Raw genomic sequence first — 17,683 nt, 5'->3', positions numbered from 1 at the left:
GCCTGCCCTGCTGGCTGCCCTCTATCACTCCTCATGCCCAGGCACCATCTCCAGGGATTCAGCATCTGGAGTCTGTGGAGGCCTAGAACCCCTACAAGTTCCTGGGGGCCATCACTTTGGTCAACCACTGTGGCAGCCTAGGGGTTCTCTCCTTGGAGAGAGTGGTTCACTGCGGTACACAGCTAGGCCCTGAATGCTGCCTGGCAGAGCAACCCCCATTACCTTTCAGCCGTGGCTAGAATGGAGCTGAGCCTGTGGGGTCCCTGCAGGCCCACAGTGCTAGTTCACCCGCCCACTCACTTGTATTTCCTGCCAGCAACATTGACTCCCAGGGCCAGAGGCGCATGGAGTTGGCTCTACCTCCCCTCACCTGTTTGGCCCAGAGAGGTACAGGGACCTGTTAAGGTCATCCAGTGAGTGTGGGGGAGAGCAGAGCCAGCTGGCTTCCAGCCAAGGGCCCTGTCGGATGGGCCACATCCAAATGGGCGTGACTTCCAGTTCCTGTGAACCTCAGAGGCTCGTCTCCTGTGGCCCAGTCTCTTTCCCTGACAGGGACAGAGGCCCAAGGCCTGGCAGCTCTCAGCTTAGTGGGAGCGCCCAGTCCAGAGCTGCTGCCAGACAGTGATGCTGTCTTGGGGGCATGGGCATTGGGGGCTGCAAGGAAGTGGAGGTGTCAGCAGTGGTGTTCGCAGGAGGGACAGCTGCCAGCAGCACCCAGACTCTAGCCAGAATGCCATCAGCTGTCCTTGCCCCGCCCAGCCACTCCACTCTCTGCACCTGTGCCCCAGCCTTGGCATTCCCCAGACAGGCCCAGCATTCCGGAGATGGTCTTGGAATTCTAAAGATGCCTCTGGTGGAGGCCAGAGCTAGCAAGAACTTTCTGGTCCCTGGAGAGACCTGAGGGGAGTGGAGGGGAGTCCCTTTAGGCCTGCCCTTGTGAGCTGGAGAATTGGGGACCTCTACAGACACCCAGAGTGACCCAGGAAGGGTGACATCCAAGGAGAAAAGGAAGGGCCACATTGGGCAGCACCACCAGCCAGTGTACCACTCAGTGGTTCATCACATACCTCCCATGTGCCCAGCACGCACTGGATGCTGGGGCATGTCACAGTGAGGCCCGGTCCCTAATCTGGTGGATTTTTGTTTCTTTTTTGAGACAGAGTCTTGCTCTGTCACCAGACTGGAGTGCAGTGGCGCAATCTTGGCTCACTGTAACCCCTGCCTCCCAGACTCAAGCGATTCTTGTGCCTCAGCCACCTGAGTAGCTGGGATTACAGGCGCCCGCCACCACACCCGGCTAATTTTTGTATTTTTAGTAGAGACGAGGTTTCACCATGTTTCCCAGGCTAGTCTTGAACTCCTGAGCTCAAGTGATTCACCCATCTTGGCCTCCTGAAGTGCTGGGATTACAGGTGTGAGCCACCGTGCCCAGCCAAATCTGGTGGAATTTTAAGGAGATGAGTACAGTGGGAAAACCAGCACGGGCTGGAGTGGAGACTGGAGGCGTGGTGGGCCCATGAGTTAGAGTGGTCTGGGAAAGCTCCCTGGAGGAGCTGCCTGTGCGTGAGATCTGGGGGAACCACAGGGAACCAGCCATGGGAGGCCATGGAGAAAGACTGGGAAGGTCTCAGGAGCAGAAAGGCAGTGTTGGGCTGGAAACCAAGCCCCAGCAGTCTTGGGAGACGTGGGCAGTGCCAGGCCCCATGAGGACCCAGTCAATGTGAGGGGTGAGGGCTGCAGAGGACAAAAGGGGTGGGAGAGAGGGTCCCAGGAGCTGGCATGAAGTGGGGGCAGGCTCTGGGCAAGAAAGCCCGGTGGCTCCCAGTACAGTGGGGTGCTAGGGAGAGGGGGTCGGGGGTACATGGATTCAAGGCACATTTTGGAACTAGGATGGACAGAATTTGCTGAAGGCTTGAATGTGAGGGGTGAGAAATAGGAAAATCCAAAATGACCCTTAGCTTTTTGGCCAAACTGCCATTTCCTGAGATAAGGAAGCTGGGGGGAGGCACAGGTTCAGCCGTGGGGTATTGTGAAGTGGAGGTTACTTCCCAACACTAGGTTTTAGTTGGGTTTTTTGTTTTTTTCTTTTCATTTTGAAATTCCAGGCTTGCAAAAAATAGTACAAAGAACTCCCATTTACAGGTCCCCCAGCTTCCCTGTGGTTAACATTTTAACCACAGAAGGATCAAACACAGGAAATGAATATTGACATAAACACTGCTAATTAATCTGCAGAGCTTATTGGAGTTCTGTCAGTTGTCCTAAAGTCCTTGTCCTGGAGCAGGAGCCAATCCAAGATGGCACTAGAGTGACCTCATCCTCCTGTCTCCTTACTCCTCTCCAGTCTGTGATGGTCCTCCGTGTTTCCTCGTCACGTCTGAAGAGCTCAGGCCAGTTATTCTGTAGAATCTCACTCACTTTGGGTTTGTCTGGTGGCCCCAGGGTTTGGGAACTTGCAGGCCCCCAGGCCTCGGCCGCCTGAGCAGGAGGGTTTCCGTGGAGCAGAGGGGTGGGAGCCTGACAGGAGTGAACTGAAGTACAGGGGAGATGGCGGGTGTGGTCAACACCCAGGGAACAGAGAAAGGGACCCAAGCTGAGGGGCGATGTGGGGTCCAGGGAAGCTTGTTTAAGAAGGGGTAAGGGAATGGCTTGTATGCTGGGGTATCAACCCAGTGAAACAGGAAAAGGGCCATGTGAGATGTAGGCAAGCTCTGCAGCTGGCCAGTGGCTACTGGGCCCCGGACAGTGTCTGCCAGGGCCTGATTCTAGAGCTGGTCACAGGTGCAAGCTGTACAGGGAGAAAGAGGAGTCTCAAGGCAAGGAGGGGCAGGCAGATGGGCCTCGGCGAGTGAAAGATGTGGCAGTGGGGGTGCTGAGCTGCCGATGGTGATGTCCAGAGGAAGGGATGTTCCAAATGGACAGGCAGAAGGTCATGCCCTTATTGGTAGTGACCTGGAGGGTGGGTAGCTGAGGTAGGGGGAGGGGACCATGACAATGAGGAAGACAGTGACCCAAGAGATAGGAGGGTACCAGGGATGTGGGATGCCAGTGGGATTGGGGCGAAGAGAGTTAAGGCCTCTGTGAAGGAAACAGGAGAGTGTCTGGGCCAGCTACAGAGAGGGTGCATTCTGGGGGCAGGCTGCTGCCTCAGACAAGGGCCACATGTGCTCGGGTAGAAGGGAGTGAGGATTGTCAGGAAGGGGCAATGGGGGAAGAAGGGCTCTGCCATGTCCTGGATCTCTCTTCATCAGCTGTGGCAGGGAGGGGGACAAGTCCTGGACAGGAAGAGAAGATGAATGGCCCCACTTGCAGATAGAAGTCCCAGAGGAGACTGTGGGAGGGTTGGGGTGGGGAGGGTGGAGCTGTGAGGGATGGCTGATGGGAAGCGGGGGGGCTCACCCTCTGCAAGCAGCTGGAGGTCTGTGGGGGTGGAGGGGGCATGACATTGTCCTAATATCCCTGTTCCATCCATGAAATTGGTGGGGAGGGGACTGGGGGCATCCATTCCTTCCAGGCATGCCCACCCTAGAATTCTGGCTGGGAGAGGCTGGGCTGTGACCGTCCACATACCCACCTGGTGGCACCTGCTGCATGAACACGCACCTCACATAGGTATCAGCCCAGCTCACCATCTCCCACCAGTACACGGCATTTTGCATCCTACATGAATCATCTAGTTTTGCCTCTTTTGCTGCATCCTTTCCATTTCTGGACTTTTGCTTGGATAGTGCTTCCTCCATGAAGCCTCCCTTGATTTCCTCCATCAAGAGCAATCACTGGAGCATCTTCCACTGCTCCTACTTCTTTATATTGTGTTTGCGTGGTTACTGCTAGCGACCTGAAGAGACTGCCGTTTCTGCTGGATGGCCCTGCTACCCCAACGCTGCGAATTTGGGGGCCTCCTGCAGTTCCTTCTTTGTCCACTAGATGGCACAAGATACCTGTGTCTGGGCCCATTGATCCGCGAATTCAGGGCACCCTTGGGGTCTTTCCCACCTGCAGCTGGCAAGCAGGGGGGCCTTTAGAGAGGATCCCTACCCCCTGCCCCCTAGCCTGGAAAACTGAAGCCCGGAGAGGGAGAGGACCTGACTGAGGCCACACACGTTAACAGTAGAGTTCAGACTCCCAGCCTGCCGCAGGCTGTTTCCCCAGTGTGGAGTAGGCTGCCCGCATACCCTGCTCCAGTCGACCCAGGCCTTCCTGCAGCCCCTGCTGGGCGTCTGGCTGAGCTGAGACCCCAGGGTGGGCTAGCAGGCTGAGGAGTGTTGGGCCACCTGCCCGCCGCTGTTGGTCACATGCTGGCTGAAGGGCTGCCTGGTTCAGTCTCCAGTTAGAAGTTGGCCCTAACTTGGGCAGTGTGCTGGCCACACCTCCCCAGGGAAACTGAGGCAGAAGCACTCCACCCCAGGGTCCCAGGATATGGTCCCCCTGACAGCAGTCCCTGCGCAAGCCCACTCGTCAGGTTATAAAAGCTGCTTACACCCAGATGGCTGATCCCCGGCCCTGGGAGGAGGAGGTCCCTCCCCATCTGGGAGGAGAATGACCCCCCACCCCTAACCAGGGGAGCTGGAGAGTCTGGCCAAGGTTTCAGGGGACTGGAACATCCTGGAATTGGGGCAGGGCCAGTTTGGAAGGTCTCTGCTGTGGGCAGTGGAGGGGCAGAGAACAAGGCAGAGATGGAAAGGCCTTGGCCAAGGCGTTCTAGCAGGGCCAGAGGCAGGGCTGGGCTGAGCTCCATCACTGGTCTCTCTGGGAAGCCCCTTGCCCACCTCCAGGCCAGCCCCCTGCTGAAGGAGGCATGTGTGAGTGAAGGGAAATGGAGACAGGGAGGTAGAGTTGTAGGTCTCTAGGACCTGTCATGCTGACCCAAGAAGCCAGCCTGTTTCCATTTCAGGATTGAGGTAGGGGAGGAGGGTGGGGTCCCCATATTCCCAAGAAGGCCCAGAAGCAAAGGAGGGTCCCAGGAAGGGGCAGGGCTGAGCTGGACACATTCTCAGCCTGCTCTGTGGCCTAGGCCAGGTCCTTTCCTCCTCTTTGAGTCCCCCACAACTTACCAGAGGGTCCAGGCCAGTCCATGTGGGAGGCCCAACCTGCAGGAGTTGTTAGAATCCTGGGAACTCAAACTCCAGCTCAAGATTAAAATCTCTTTAGTGCACAGGGCCTCAGGTTTTGAGTGTAGGGTTCTGGGGTGGGGTGAGGTGGGAACTGTTCTGGAGCAGGGAGCATGGGGAGGTCCTGTCACTCACCCCAGATTCAGGTTCTCAGTACCATTTCCCCTTTGGCCCTCTTCTGTGGTTTTCTGTGCCCCCCCCCCGCCGCCCCGCTGCTTCCCAGTCAGCATTCAGGGCAGGTGGAGTGAGCTCTGAGAGAGCACAGGTGTCTGCAGGGCTTTTGGGGTATGAGGTCCCTGGGAAGAACCATCACTGACCTGGTGAAGCTCTGGACCCTGAGACTCTGGAAGTACTGGAGGCCTGAGGGAGGCAGGGCAAGGGGAGGTTCCCTCAGCATGGGGTCCCCTAATGCCCTTGTCCCCTACCCCAAAGCAAGCCTGGTGAGCTGAGATGGGGCCTGTAGATGTGGCGAGAGGCTGGGGTGGCTGGAAGCCAGAGGGGGACAGGCCTGGGTGGAAGAGGCTGGGCAGTCATCTCTTGCTGGCTCTATGAAGTGTTGCCAGACCTCAAACACCAGCCTAGGACATGGTGCCCCCTCTGGCCGAGGCTTCAGGAGGCTGGAACATCCTGGAATTGGGGCAGGGCCAGTTTGGAAGGTCTCTGCTGTGGGCAGTGGAGGGGCAGAGAACAAGGCAGAGCCCAGCTCGGCCTCTACCCAGCCCATCAACCTCGACCTCTGATCCCTGACCTCCCTTCCAGGCTCTCTCCCCACTTGTCACTTTGCTGGAGCCTGAGGACCTGTATTTGTGGACATCTCTGTACACATGGCCCGTGCCCCAGCTGGGAAGGTCTTCCCAATGGAGAGCTAGCTGGCCAGTGTGACACAAAGGCCTGCACTGGGCCAACAAGGTGGAAGGAGAAGTGGCAGGTGGACGGCAAGGCCCCGGCCTCCTTCTCTCCCCCGTCCCTCTTCCCGCCCAGGACTGGGTGGAGCCACTGCCTTATAAGTGGTGGCCTGGTGGCAGCAGAGCAAACTACAGCCGGCGGCCAGCAGGACCAGAGGGCGGCTCTGCAGGCAGGCGGCAGCGGTGCCCTCAGTTCCCCAGCATGGCCCCCTCGGCCTGGGCCATCTGCTGGCTGCTAGGGGGCCTCCTGCTCCATGGGGGTAGCTCCGGCCCCAGCCCTGGCCCCAGTGTGCCCCGCCTGCGGCTCTCCTACCGAGGTACCAGCCCCTGCATGCCCTGTTTGTGTGCATGTGCCCTGTTTGGGTGCCTTGGGCTCTTGGGTGCCTGGCCAGCTGTAGGGGAGTGGGAGGGAGGCAGGTCCTGGGAGACAGGACCAGGGTGGTGGGGAGGGACCTGAGGGGGACTGCTGAGAAAGGGACAGATGGAAACCCCGAGAGAACTCAATAAAGATGGGGAGGGGACAGAGGAAGGGACCAGGCAGGGGAGAGGGACAGAAAGGATGGGGCTGAAGGGTCTGTCTGGGCTCAGCTGGCACTTTTTGCCCAGGGTGGCCAATGGGAGAGTGGGCAGCACTCTATCCCTTGGTCCTGGGGCCACAGAGAAGGGGAGGAACCCCTTGCAGCCCACTTCCCAGAGTGGGTTTCTTCATGTGCTCCCCCATCCAAGAAGTGCCTCAGCCCAGGGGGAGTTTCACCTCCCCTCTTTGCCCATCCCAGCCTGGGGGTTCCTGTGTTCTACCCTAGACATGTGAGCCGGCTCAGGCCTCCACGGACGGGCCCGGGTAAGGCCCCTGAGACAGGCTCTTGGGAGATCCTTCCTAAGGAAACCAGAGGGGTGACCACCTTCCCCTGGGAAGCCCAGTCTGGTGGGGGAGACACCACTCCCTCCTGGAGAGGCTGAGGGGAATGTGGTCTTATTCTGGGACCTGTGGTTTTGGCAGGAGGTCAGACTACTAGAAAAAGCCCCAAATAGGGAAAGTTCCCCAAGGTACTGTCATCCATGGAGGGCTTCCCGGAAGAGACTGTTGATGAGTTTTGGGGGTGGAATGGGTGTTGGGTGGAGATGCTTCTGTAGGGAAGGCATAGGACACTCTGGGCCTTCCCAAAGGTGGTCAGTGCCCCCTTCCTACCACATCCTACTGCCCCCATTACTTCCCCCTCCCCAGCCAAGCCTGAGGACCTACCTCAGGATCCTCAACTCCTGGGACCAACGTCCCCAGACAGCTCCCGGCTCTCATCTCTGGGGCCGGGATGGCCAACATCTATGGGGAGAAAATTCTCTTCGGCCACAGACCTGGACTGGAGGTGGGAGCCCTTCCTGGCCACACCTGCCCTCTCCTGCACCCAGGCGGTTGCCAGGGGTCCCCTCTGCTGGGAACACTTTTGCCTGCTGGCCCACCCTCCAGCTGAGTCAGGCGGCTTGCAAAGACTCCCGCCCTTCCTCCAGGATCTTCCAGCACTTTGCTCTAGTTTCTGGTGGTTGGGGCCATCCTCCCTGGGGACTGGGTAGGGCACAGATGGGACAGTGGGAAGATAGCTGCACGATGAAGGGCTAAGGAATGGAGGGGTGGGAGGTAGGTCCCAGGGTAGGCTGGGCTGGGTGGGAGGCTCTGAGCCTCCCGTCCCACCTGTCCCCAGGAGCCATGGTCCAAAAACCTTCCAGCACCACGTGGATGGAAACATTTTCCAGATGTGAGTGTGTCAGGGGTGGATGCTCAGCCGGAGCCTCCACCTCCACTCCTTGGCTGGGGAACTAGGCTGAGCCATGGCCCTGATCTGCCTCCCTGTACTCCCTCCTAGACCTCCTATCTGCCAACCGCTCTGCCATCTTTCTGGGCCCCCGGGGCTCCCTGAACTTCCAGGCCATGTACCTAGATGAGTACCGGGACCGCCTCTTTCTGGGTGGCCTGGATGCCCTCTACTCTCTGCGACTGGACCAGGCGTGGCCAGATCCCCGGGAGGTGAGCTGGACTGGCAGGGCAGGGGGTCTGTTTGAGAGCTGGGCACCTCCAGATGGGAGGCCACATGGGGAAACTGAGCCTGTGAGATCAGGGGAGGACCTGAGGTCAGCCAGGCTGTGTTTCAGGTCCTGTGGCCGCCGCAGCCAGGACAGAGGGAGGAGTGTGTTCAAAAGGGAAGAGATCCTTTGGTGAGTGCTGTCGGGAGGGATGGCCCCTCAACCCGACACCCTGCCCTGACCTTCAGGATAGTCTGTGGCCACGCCCCAGGTGCCTCTACCAGGGGCATTTGGAGCAGATCCTGAGGGCTTTTGAAGGTCTGCTGGGAATGTCACACCCATCCCCTTCCCCAGAGCTGACTGCCAGACAGGGCTGAGCCTTGGGCCCCAAGGAGATGGCGAGCACCCCCTCTCACCCCTCAGCCACCCACTCCTTCTCCCCACAGACAGAGTGTGCCAACTTCGTGCGGGTGCTGCAGCCTCACAACCGGACCCACCTGCTAGCCTGTGGCACTGGGGCCTTCCAGCCCACCTGCGCCCTCATCACAGTGGGCCACCGTGGGGAGGTGAGCCTGGACCAGGCCCCACAAGGGACTGGGAGGCAGTGACATTTCCTCCCTGCTGCCTGAACGTTCCCATTGAGCCTGGGTAGGGACAGAAGGGCAGGGACAGAAAGGCGCCTTTGTGTCGGGGAGCTGACCCCATTAGAGGGGCCCTGGATGAGGACGCCTTCCGCCCGCCCCCACTTTCTAGCTGCACGCAAGGGCTCCTGCTTGGGTGTGGGCTGCTGGCGCGTGTCTCCCAGGTGACGCCCCTCCCTCCCTCTCTCCCTCCCCTTAGCATGTGCTCCACCTGGAGCCCGGCAGTGTGGAAAGCGGCCGGGGGCGGTGCCCTCACGAACCCAGCCGTCCCTTTGCCAGCACCTTTGTAGGTGGGTGATGCCCAGGCCAGGGTGGGAACAGGGAGGGTGGCAGCTGGCCTATGTCACTGAGAAGGGAGGGACCCGGCTGCTGGGCCTGGGCCTCCTCCCCTGACTCTGTTCCCCAACCCCCACCCCAGGCGGGGAGCTGTACACGGGTCTCACCGCTGACTTCCTGGGGCGAGAGGCCATGATCTTCCGAAGCGGAGGTCCTCGGCCAGCTCTGCGTTCTGACTCTGACCAGAGCCTCTTGCACGGTGAGGCCTGCCCCTGGGACTGGCACGGGGGAAGAGGCTACTTTCCCGCCTAGGACACCAGCCTCCAGTGGGAGCCGCCTGCCCCATTCCTCTCCCCACTGGGTTCTGCTCCCGTCCTGCCTGTGGGGCCCCTCCACCCAGCATGACCCTGTCGCCCTTCCAGACCCCCGGTTTGTGATGGCCGCCCGGATCCCTGAGAACTCTGACCAGGACAATGACAAGGTGTACTTCTTCTTCTCAGAAACTGTCCCCTCGCCCGATGGTGGCTCGAACTATGTCACTGTCAGCCGCGTGGGCCGCGTCTGTGTGGTGAGAGCTGGGAAGGGGTGGTGAGGTTCAAGTCCCCGCTGCACCCTCCCATTCCCAGACCTTTCTCCCCCAACCCCTGGCCAGCAGTAGGGAAACTGAGGCAAGGATGCAAAGCTGACATGCATACCTCTCCCCGAGTGGGCGAGGGTATTAGAGCGGATGGTGGGACCCATCCTCGTGGGGCCCAAGGCTGACTCTGGCCCCTTATCCTGCAGAATGATGCTGGGGGCCAGCGGGTGCTGGTGAACAAATGGAGCACTTTCCTCAAGGCCAGGCTGGTCTGCTCAGTGCCCGGCCCTGGTGGTGCCGAGACCCACTTTGACCAGCTAGGTGAGGGCCTGGCCAAGCAGGTCTAGGGCTCGGGACTAGGGAGGGCTGAGAGCTGGTGAGTCAGGGTATTGGCGGTGGCCATGACACTCGTGCTCCCTTCTTTACCCCAGAGGACGTGTTCCTGCTATGGCCCAAGGCCGGGAAAAGCCTTGAGGTGTATGCGCTGTTCAGCACTGTCAGGTGGGCACACCCAGCTTCCCTGCACCCAGCACTCTGGCCTTGCGATGGACCCCGTCTTTGTGACCTATGACTGTACTCTCTGAGTCTCTCTTTGCCTTTGCCTTGGGGTCTTTGCTTTTTGGAGTCTCTGCTTGCACAGGCACTATTATCCTGTGTCCTGCCCATGGAACCAGGCTATCCCCTTCTTGTCCTTGATGGCCACTCTGGCCTGACTGTCCTGTGTGCCCTGGCAGTGCCGTGTTCCAGGGCTTCGCCGTCTGTGTGTACCACATGGCAGACATCTGGGAGGTCTTCAACGGGCCCTTTGCCCACCGAGATGGGCCTCAGCACCAGTGGGGGCCCTATGTGGGCAAGGTGCCCTTCCCCCGCCCTGGCGTGGTGAGTATCTCCTGGGGCAAGGCCAGGGAATCGAGTTCTGAGCAGATGTGGGGAAGGGCTCCTTGGAGTGGCCCCATGTCCCCATGCACCACCATGGCAGCGGAGTTGGCTGAGCCTGGGCTCCAGAGGGCCTGGGTGGGGTGGGGTGGGGTGGGGTGGGTGTGGTGGGAGAGGAGAGCCCTCCTGCAGTGAGAGAGGTTGCCCTGGTTGGGGTGGAAACAGACTGGTGGTGGGGGTGTGTGTGCTGTCTCAGGATACCTCAGGCCCTCCCTTCCCTGCTGCCCACAGTGCCCCAGCAAGATGACTGCTCAGCCAGGGCGGCCTTTTGGCAGCACCAAGGACTACCCAGATGAGGTGCTGCAGTTTGCCCGAGCCCATCCCCTCATGTTCTGGCCTGTGCGGCCTCGGCATGGCCGCCCTGTCCTTGTCAAGACCCACCTGGCCCAGCAGCTACACCAGATCGTGGTGGACCGCGTGGAGGCAGAGGATGGGACCTACGATGTCATCTTCCTGGGGACTGGTAGGACAGCTGAGCAAGAGTGGCCAGGCTGGAGAGGGGTGTGGGGTCCCTGGCTGTCCCCTCCTGTCCCACTGACCCCTCTTCCCTGGCTCCAGACTCAGGCTCCGTGCTCAAAGTCATGGCCCTCCAGGCAGGGGGCTCAGCTGAACCCGAGGAAGTGGTTCTGGAGGAGCTCCAGGTGTTTAAGGTAAGCAAGGGGCTGATGGAAGGGTCCCTTCAAGCCCCATCTTTGGGTCTGAGCCTAGCTGCAGGGATGCAGGAGCAAGCCCAGTAGGGAGCCAGCCTGTCTTTACTGAATTTGCAGCTGGCAGGATGCTGGGGAGAGGGTGCAGAAAGAGATGCCCCCGCCACCTCCGCTGTGGCAGAGGCCTTGCAGCCACTTATGAATGACTGGAGGCCCAGAGCTACAGCCTGTGAGCTGAAAGTGCCTGGGGTGCTGGGAGGGATGGTCAAGGGGAGCAACCCTTTGCAAAACCCTGTTGGGCTCACGTTGCAGGGAGGAGATGGTTGAGACCCCAAGGCCCCTCTAGAGACTCAGGAAGGGGATAGTCTGTGTTTGGAGGCCTGTTGTACCTCCTGGACCTGAGCTGGGTAATTTAGGACAGCCGCCTCATTGCTGGGGAACAAGTGGAGAGAGGGGACACTCTAGCTCTGTGCTTTCAGCCAAGCCTCCTGCTTGGAGGCCAGCCATGACCAGGGGGCCTTTCTTGTAACCCATTGTCTGGGAAAGACTGTCTAGCCTTAGCTGCCAAGGAGTGCAAGACCCAGCCTGGGAGCTAGGTGGTTCCCACCCCAGGGTTGGAGGAGACCGAAAGCAGGGGGGCAGTGACAGGTCCTGGTCCACCCCACCCACGCTGAGACCCTTCTCCTTCCCCAGGTACCAACAGCTATCACTGAAATGGAGATCTCTGTCAAAAGGGTAAGAGCAGCTGCCACCCTCCTCTTGGACCCCTCTTCTGCCCCTGCTCCACAGCCTCCTCCTCTGCCCCTGCTCCACAGCCTCCTCCTCTGCCCCTGCTCCACAGCCTCCTCAAGCTCCACTGTAGTCTGGGGAAAGCTGTGCTGAGGCAGGCCTGATTAGCCCCTGCAACAAGTGGCCAGTGGGCATTGGAAGCACTGAGTAAGTGGGGCTGCGTCCAGATAAGGGGATAGCCACAAAGCCCAGTTCCTAAGGGAGGCAAAAGTGTGCCTGAAAACAAAATCCAGATGTTAAGTCCAACAAGGCCACTTTTTAGAGGCCTGCTATATTTGCCAAGTGGCAAAACCCATCTCCCCGTGTTTATCTGCTTCAGTGTATCTTTGTGCAAATCCTAACTTTTGTGCAAGGATTGCTCAAAAGCAAGGTGCACCTCTAAAGTCAGGGACAAGTCAGGATAAAGGCCCCTGGGATAGAGGGCAAAGGTCAGCAGCTGGGAGGGCCTGGAGAAGTCCCTTAGAGAAAACATCCCAGGTCTTGGTTCTCCTCCATCCCTTCTGTGTCCTGGCACAGAATCTGGTATGCAGCAGGTGGGTGATAAACACTTTTTATTTTTTGAATGAATCCAAGAGGTTCTGGAAGACTTCCTGCAAGTGGCAGGGGTCTCAGGAAGCCAAGGGGCTGAGAGCCTGGCTGCGTGTGGGCGAACCCCGGGCTCACCTCAGGCTCTACTTCCGTCCCTCCTCAGCAAATGCTGTATGTGGGCTCTCGGCTGGGTGTGGCCCAGCTGCGGCTGCACCAGTGTGAGACTTACGGCACTGCCTGTGCAGAGTGCTGCCTAGCCCGGGACCCATACTGTGCCTGGGACGGTGCCTCCTGTACCCACTACCGCCCCAGCCTCAGCAAGCGCCGGTTCCGCCGGCAGGACATCCGGCATGGCAACCCTGTCCTGCAGTGCCTGGGCCAGAGCCAGGAAGGTGAGTGGTGGCAGGTGGGAGGGCCCAGGCTGGGCTGGAACTCACCCCTGTGGCTCGGCTCCACCCCTGCAAAGTGTGTTCTCAGAATGGTCTTCTTATGATGGATAGTCCTGTTTCCCTCTCTGGGTAGCTCCTGCTAGTGCATGGAAGCAGAGCCTTTGGACACAGTGGCTGGCTTAGGGATCCATGGATACCTAAGTTCTTGTCATACTAGTGGGGCTTCTGAACTGTGGTGAACTGAAGGTGGTGGCACTGGGATCTGGGTCCCATAGTTCCCAACCTGAGCCAACCTCTGCCTCTCTCCAGAGGAGGCAGTGGGACTTGTGGCGGCTACCACGGTCTACGGCACGGAGCACAACAGCACCTTCCTGGAGTGCCTGCCCAAGTCTCCCCAGGCTGCTGTCCGCTGGCTCTTGCAGAGGCCAGGGGATGAGGGGCCTGACCAGGTGAGTGAGAAGACCCCTGCCTCCAGCCTCCATGTCCTGAGGTCACTTCCCATCCTGAACCCCAAGACCTGAGCCCTAGAAAGGGGTTCTGGGGAAGCACCTGCCAAGATCAACCTAAGAAAAGTGTGTATTAGGCTCCTGAGGTGCCTAGATGGACGTGCCCTATGTCTGCCTTCTGGGAATGCCCAGGCCCGATGTGGCTGGAGCTCCCCCAGTCTGGCAGGTGGGTGGTGGAAGAGAGGGAAGATGATCTGGGCTGGCCAGTAAGTCTTCCATATTTACACACATGGCTCATCTTTGAAGGTTTCTCTTCTCCAGGGGTTCTTGGTTCTCTTCTGCCCCAGGCAGGGGAGGGGGCTGTGCCCTGGGCCCAGGACTAGGCTTCAGAACCTCCCTATGCTACACACACACACAGCAGAAGAGAACCTTCTGGTTCTCTTAACCACTGGTCCTTGCCCTCCAACTTCAAAGCCTGGCCCCACACTTCCTCCCTGGAGTCCAGCTGTCTGCTCAGGCCCTCTCCTCCCCCATCCGGAAAGGTCTCTCAACCCCAGGGATGGTTTAAGTCTGGGGCCTGAGGATGGGCATTGGCTGGGGCAGAGAAGGGGAGGGGCAGGAGTGGATTGATTACAGGAGGGGCTCTCCCTCCAGCCTGGGAACTGGGGGAGGCCAGCCTTGGGCCAGCTGTTGGGCTGGGCACTGAGAAGATTCCCCAGGGGAGGAGGGGAGCAGCAAGATGGTGTTTCACAACACTAGCTAACGGCCCAAGCAATCCACCCTCAACACACAGATGTGCAGACTAAAGCCCACACAGGGTCCAGGCCAGAGGCCAGCTGGGATCAGAACGGCACTCCCGCTTCCCACGCTGTGATGGGCGCTCAGCCCACCCTGGGCTGGGGCTGTTAGCTCGCACCGTCGGGGTGTGAACAGTTCAGACCAGGATGGGAAGGCTGCGTGTGTGTGTCTGTGTGTGTGTGTGTGTGTGTGTGTGTGTGTGCGCGCGCGCGCGTGCATGTGCATGTGTGCAGTATAGGGAGGTTCTGAAGCCTAGTCCTGGGCCCAGGGGCACAGCCCCTCCCTTGAGAAAAGCCTGTAGATGGGATGGTACCTCCAGAAGGGCTAAGGGGATAATATCTTAGCCCCTCTGTTCCTTGGGAATGTGTGCCAGGGCCCTCCGAGGCCAAGATTGGTGTCCTCTGACTAAGAGAGAAACTAGCCAGTAAAATTCTTGAGGAGGCCCCTTCCTGGGCTACGGGAAGGTGAGGCCCCACCTGAATTAGCTCGTGGTCTAGAGGAGGCCCACATTGCCAAGCTGCTGGTCCTCTCCTGGGAAGGGGAGAACAGGGCAAGAAGTGGCCAGGCACTGGGCCCCAAGGATGGCAGAAAAGCTGGGGCAGAGAAGCTGATGGTACACTCCCACCTCGCACCACACTCACGCCCTCCCGCCCGCCTGGCAGGTGAAGACGGACGAGCGAGTCTTGCACACGGAGCGAGGGCTGCTGTTCCGCAGGCTCAGCCGTTTCGATGCGGGCACATATACCTGCACCACTCTGGAGCATGGCTTCTCCCAGACTGTGGTCCGCCTGGCTCTGGTGGTGATTGTGGCCTCACAGCTGGACAACGTGTTCCCTCCGGAGCCAAAGCCAGAGGAGCCCCCAGCCCGGGGAGGCCTGGCTTCCACCCGACCCAAGGCCTGGTACAAGGACATCCTGCAGCTCATCGGCTTTGCCAACCTGCCCCGGGTAGATGAGTACTGTGAGCGCGTGTGGTGCAGGGGCACCATGGAATGCTCAGGCTCCTTCCGGAGCCGGAGCCGGGGCAAGCAGGCCAAGGGCAAGAGCTGGGCAGGGCTGGAGCTAGGCAAGAAGATGAAGAGCCGGGTGCATGCTGAGCACAATCGGACACCCCGGGAGGTGGAGGCCACGTAGAAGCGGGCAGAGGAGGGGTGGTCAGAATGGGCTGGGGGAGCCCACTAGCAGCCCCCAGCATCTCCCACCCACTGGCTAGGGCAGAGGGGGTCAGGACGTCTGTTTGCCTCTTAGAGACGGGTGTCTCTGCCCCCACACTGCTACTGGGCCACCTACAGAAAAGACTGGGGTCTGATGGAGGGGCCGGCTGCTTGAGGCCTGTTCCCTGCCCCTCTCTGTGCTCTCAGACCCAGCTGGAGCCAGCACCCTTTGGCCGCTGGCAGCCCCGAGGGATCTGCCATTTGTTCTCAGAGATGGCCTGGCTTCCGGAGCACATTTCCGGGTGTGCCCAGAGGCAAGAGGGTTGGGTGGTTCTTTCCCAGTCTACAGAACAATGGCCATTCTGAGTGACCCTCCGAGTGGGTGTGTGGGTGGGTCTAGGGGGTGTCCCGGTAGCGGGCTCTCAGGGAGCCAGAGGAGGGAGGAAATGGCCTCTAAGCTAGCACCCCGCAAGAAGAGCCTACCTGACCGACTTGGGGAGGGAACATGGAGGTGTTAGGAAGGTGGAGCAACAATGCACCTCCCCTCCTGTCATGCCCTGATATCTTGGTGGCTCTCTGCCACTGCCCACCGCCTCTTCTCCATCTGAGAATCAGAGAGAGGCATAGATAATCTAGAGGCATGGACTGCTAGAGTCCCCAGGGATCTGGGTTGGTCAGGGCTCAGGCTTCACTTTGTAAACCAGGTGGGGGCATCTCACAGCCTGACTTCCTTTCCCCAGGCCAGGGTTGCTGGGATACCTGCCCCTCCTGAGAGGACTCCCTCCCCACTGTCAGGCTCTCCATTCCCACGAGCGGGGAGGGGTGGGTTTTGGGGGATTGTTGTCCCTTGTGTCTGTGGACTAGAGATAGGGCAGGGGAGCTGGGGAAGGGTGCAGGCGGGAAGAGTGGGCTGTCTTTCCCAGGGTGATGCAAGCATGCCGCAGCCCTGGAGGCTGGGAATGTGGAGGCTCTGTGAGCCCTGCAGTCCTCAGAATCAGGGCCAGGGATGCAGAAGATTGAGAGGATATGGAGATGGACAGAGGGCAGGAGACCCTTAGGATAGACTGTGGGACCCAAGCAGGAACAGGTGTCCACAAGGACTCAGGATGGCATCAGTTAGCTCAGAAGCCACCTGTAAGACCCCGTGTTTCCATCTCTGGAATCTCTGTTTTATGCTAAATGGATTTAGGAAGACTGTTTTTCTTTTAAGGGGGAAACAAGGTAGAGAAAAAACGAAGTGTAAGTCCTGCTGATTCCTGGGGGGAAAGATCGGACGGCAAGGATGCATTCTGCCGGGGCATGTAGCGGAGGTGTTTTTGCCATCAGCAGTGTCTCAGGCTGGGGAGCACAGAGCGGAGGAGGAGGACTAAATGAAAAGTTGTTCCCAGCCTGCACATGAACACGTTCATGATGCACAAAACTGACTGGAAAGAGATAAGACCACCGGGTTTGAGATTCCCTCCATTAAAACAACCAAGACAAAGAAAGGAGGGGAAAAAAAGATAAAAAGCAAGACAGGGTTCCCTGCCCCACTGAAACTCAAACCCAGACTGCCTACCCCTGGCACCTCCAGAGAACTGGGACCTGAAATACCTGCTCCTTTCTCCCCTTTGACCCTGTAGTAAATGAACCAGAAGCAGAGATTAACCTATCAACGCCCTGAGAAGCCTTCCAGCCTGCAGTGCTGTCTGCTGGGAGGTCAGCTGGTCAAAGCAGAGGAGGAGAGGAGGAAAGGATAGGGGCTGAAGAGCAGAAGGGAGGGGAGACAGAGAGGATTAAAGAGGGGAGGAGAGAGTGTGGAGCTCCAAGAAAGGGTGTCAGAGCTGCAGCCAGCTCTGCCCTCTACCCTAGGGAGGCCAGAAAGAAACAAACAGCCCTCTGGGCCTTTAGGCTAGACTCTGGCGTGGCAGGCTCCAGGCAGGGTCCTCTGGGAAGTTACTCTAGAAAATGAAGGGAGGAGGAGCACAAGGTCCTCAGCAACGAACACCTGCACTTGGAAAAAGTGGACAGCTTCTGCCAACCGCACCCCACCCATGGTACTGTATGCTACTAACTCCTGGAAACGCCCTGTATGTGCGAGTTCTATTTTTGTATTTGTATGTTGAGATGGGCTTTGTGGTTTCTCTGTTCTCAGAGCATATTTCTTGTAATTACTATTATTATTTTTATTGTCATGACTGCCCCTGAGCTCTGGTGAGAAAAGCCAAATTTATAAGGAAAGGGATGAAGTTAATATTTGCATCATGTAATTATATCATTACTGTGTATCTGTGTATTGTACTAAATGGACTGATGCCAGCACATGAGCTGAAAATGAAGAGCCCTCCCATCCATTGCATGAGAAAGAAGGTCACCCTGAGTGACCTCTGTTTCATGATTTCCCAAACAGGTTTTAGAGCTGGAAAAGGACTTAAAGAAAGAGACTGGGTGGTGCTTTCTAGAAAGGAGGAAGATGGGTATCAGGGGAAGGA

The 17,683-nt window shown here is 58.8% G+C and overlaps 2 protein-coding genes across 4 annotated transcripts in view; one reads left to right on the top strand and one right to left on the bottom strand.

Moving 5' to 3' along the window:
- NISCH (nischarin) overlaps positions 1-9,554 on the bottom strand; it is a 53,092-nt gene extending 43,538 nt beyond the window's left edge. The window contains exon 1 of the mRNA XM_050780667.1: positions 9,551-9,554. The gene's annotated coding sequence lies outside the window, so the exon portion shown is untranslated. The remainder of the gene's footprint in view (positions 1-9,550) is intronic.
- SEMA3G (semaphorin 3G) lies at positions 6,132-17,479 on the top strand. 3 transcript variants are annotated; one of them, XM_050780795.1, is made up of 16 exons: positions 6,132-6,333; positions 7,876-8,036; positions 8,162-8,224; positions 8,479-8,598; positions 8,873-8,963; positions 9,092-9,208; positions 9,450-9,517; positions 9,733-9,847; positions 9,958-10,027; positions 10,261-10,405; positions 10,694-10,925; positions 11,021-11,112; positions 11,803-11,844; positions 12,590-12,818; positions 13,125-13,264; positions 14,722-17,479. In XM_050780795.1, the coding sequence occupies exons 1-16, from the start codon at positions 6,219-6,221 to the stop codon at positions 15,190-15,192; spliced, it is 2,271 nt and encodes a 756-aa protein (XP_050636752.1). In that variant the 5' UTR covers positions 6,132-6,218; the 3' UTR covers positions 15,193-17,479. The 3 variants fall into 3 exon arrangements, with proteins under 3 accessions (XP_050636752.1, XP_050636750.1, XP_050636751.1); XM_050780793.1 differs by having other exon boundaries at positions 9,372-9,517; XM_050780794.1 differs by lacking the exon at positions 8,162-8,224 and having other exon boundaries at positions 9,372-9,517.
- The last annotated feature ends 204 nt before the right edge of the window (positions 17,480-17,683 follow it).

The sequence above is a fragment of the Macaca thibetana genome, chromosome 2 (genome assembly GCF_024542745.1).
Source record: "Macaca thibetana thibetana isolate TM-01 chromosome 2, ASM2454274v1, whole genome shotgun sequence".
NCBI classification, from domain to species: domain Eukaryota; kingdom Metazoa; phylum Chordata; class Mammalia; order Primates; family Cercopithecidae; genus Macaca; species Macaca thibetana.
This window is presented reverse-complemented; position numbering and strand designations above follow the sequence as displayed.

What these genes read in the sequence shown, in the direction of transcription:
- SEMA3G (XM_050780793.1), top strand. Translation starts at nt 6,219, where the DNA reads ATGGCCCCCTCGGCCTGGGCCATCTGCTGGCTGCTAGGGGGCCTCCTG. An exon ending in GACCCACTTTGACCAGCTAG is followed by an intron (nt 9,848 to 9,957) that starts GTGAGGGCCTGG and finishes TCTTTACCCCAG; the next exon opens with AGGACGTGTTCCTGCTATGG. An exon ending in TGTCATCTTCCTGGGGACTG is followed by an intron (nt 10,926 to 11,020) that starts GTAGGACAGCTG and finishes CCCTGGCTCCAG; the next exon opens with ACTCAGGCTCCGTGCTCAAA.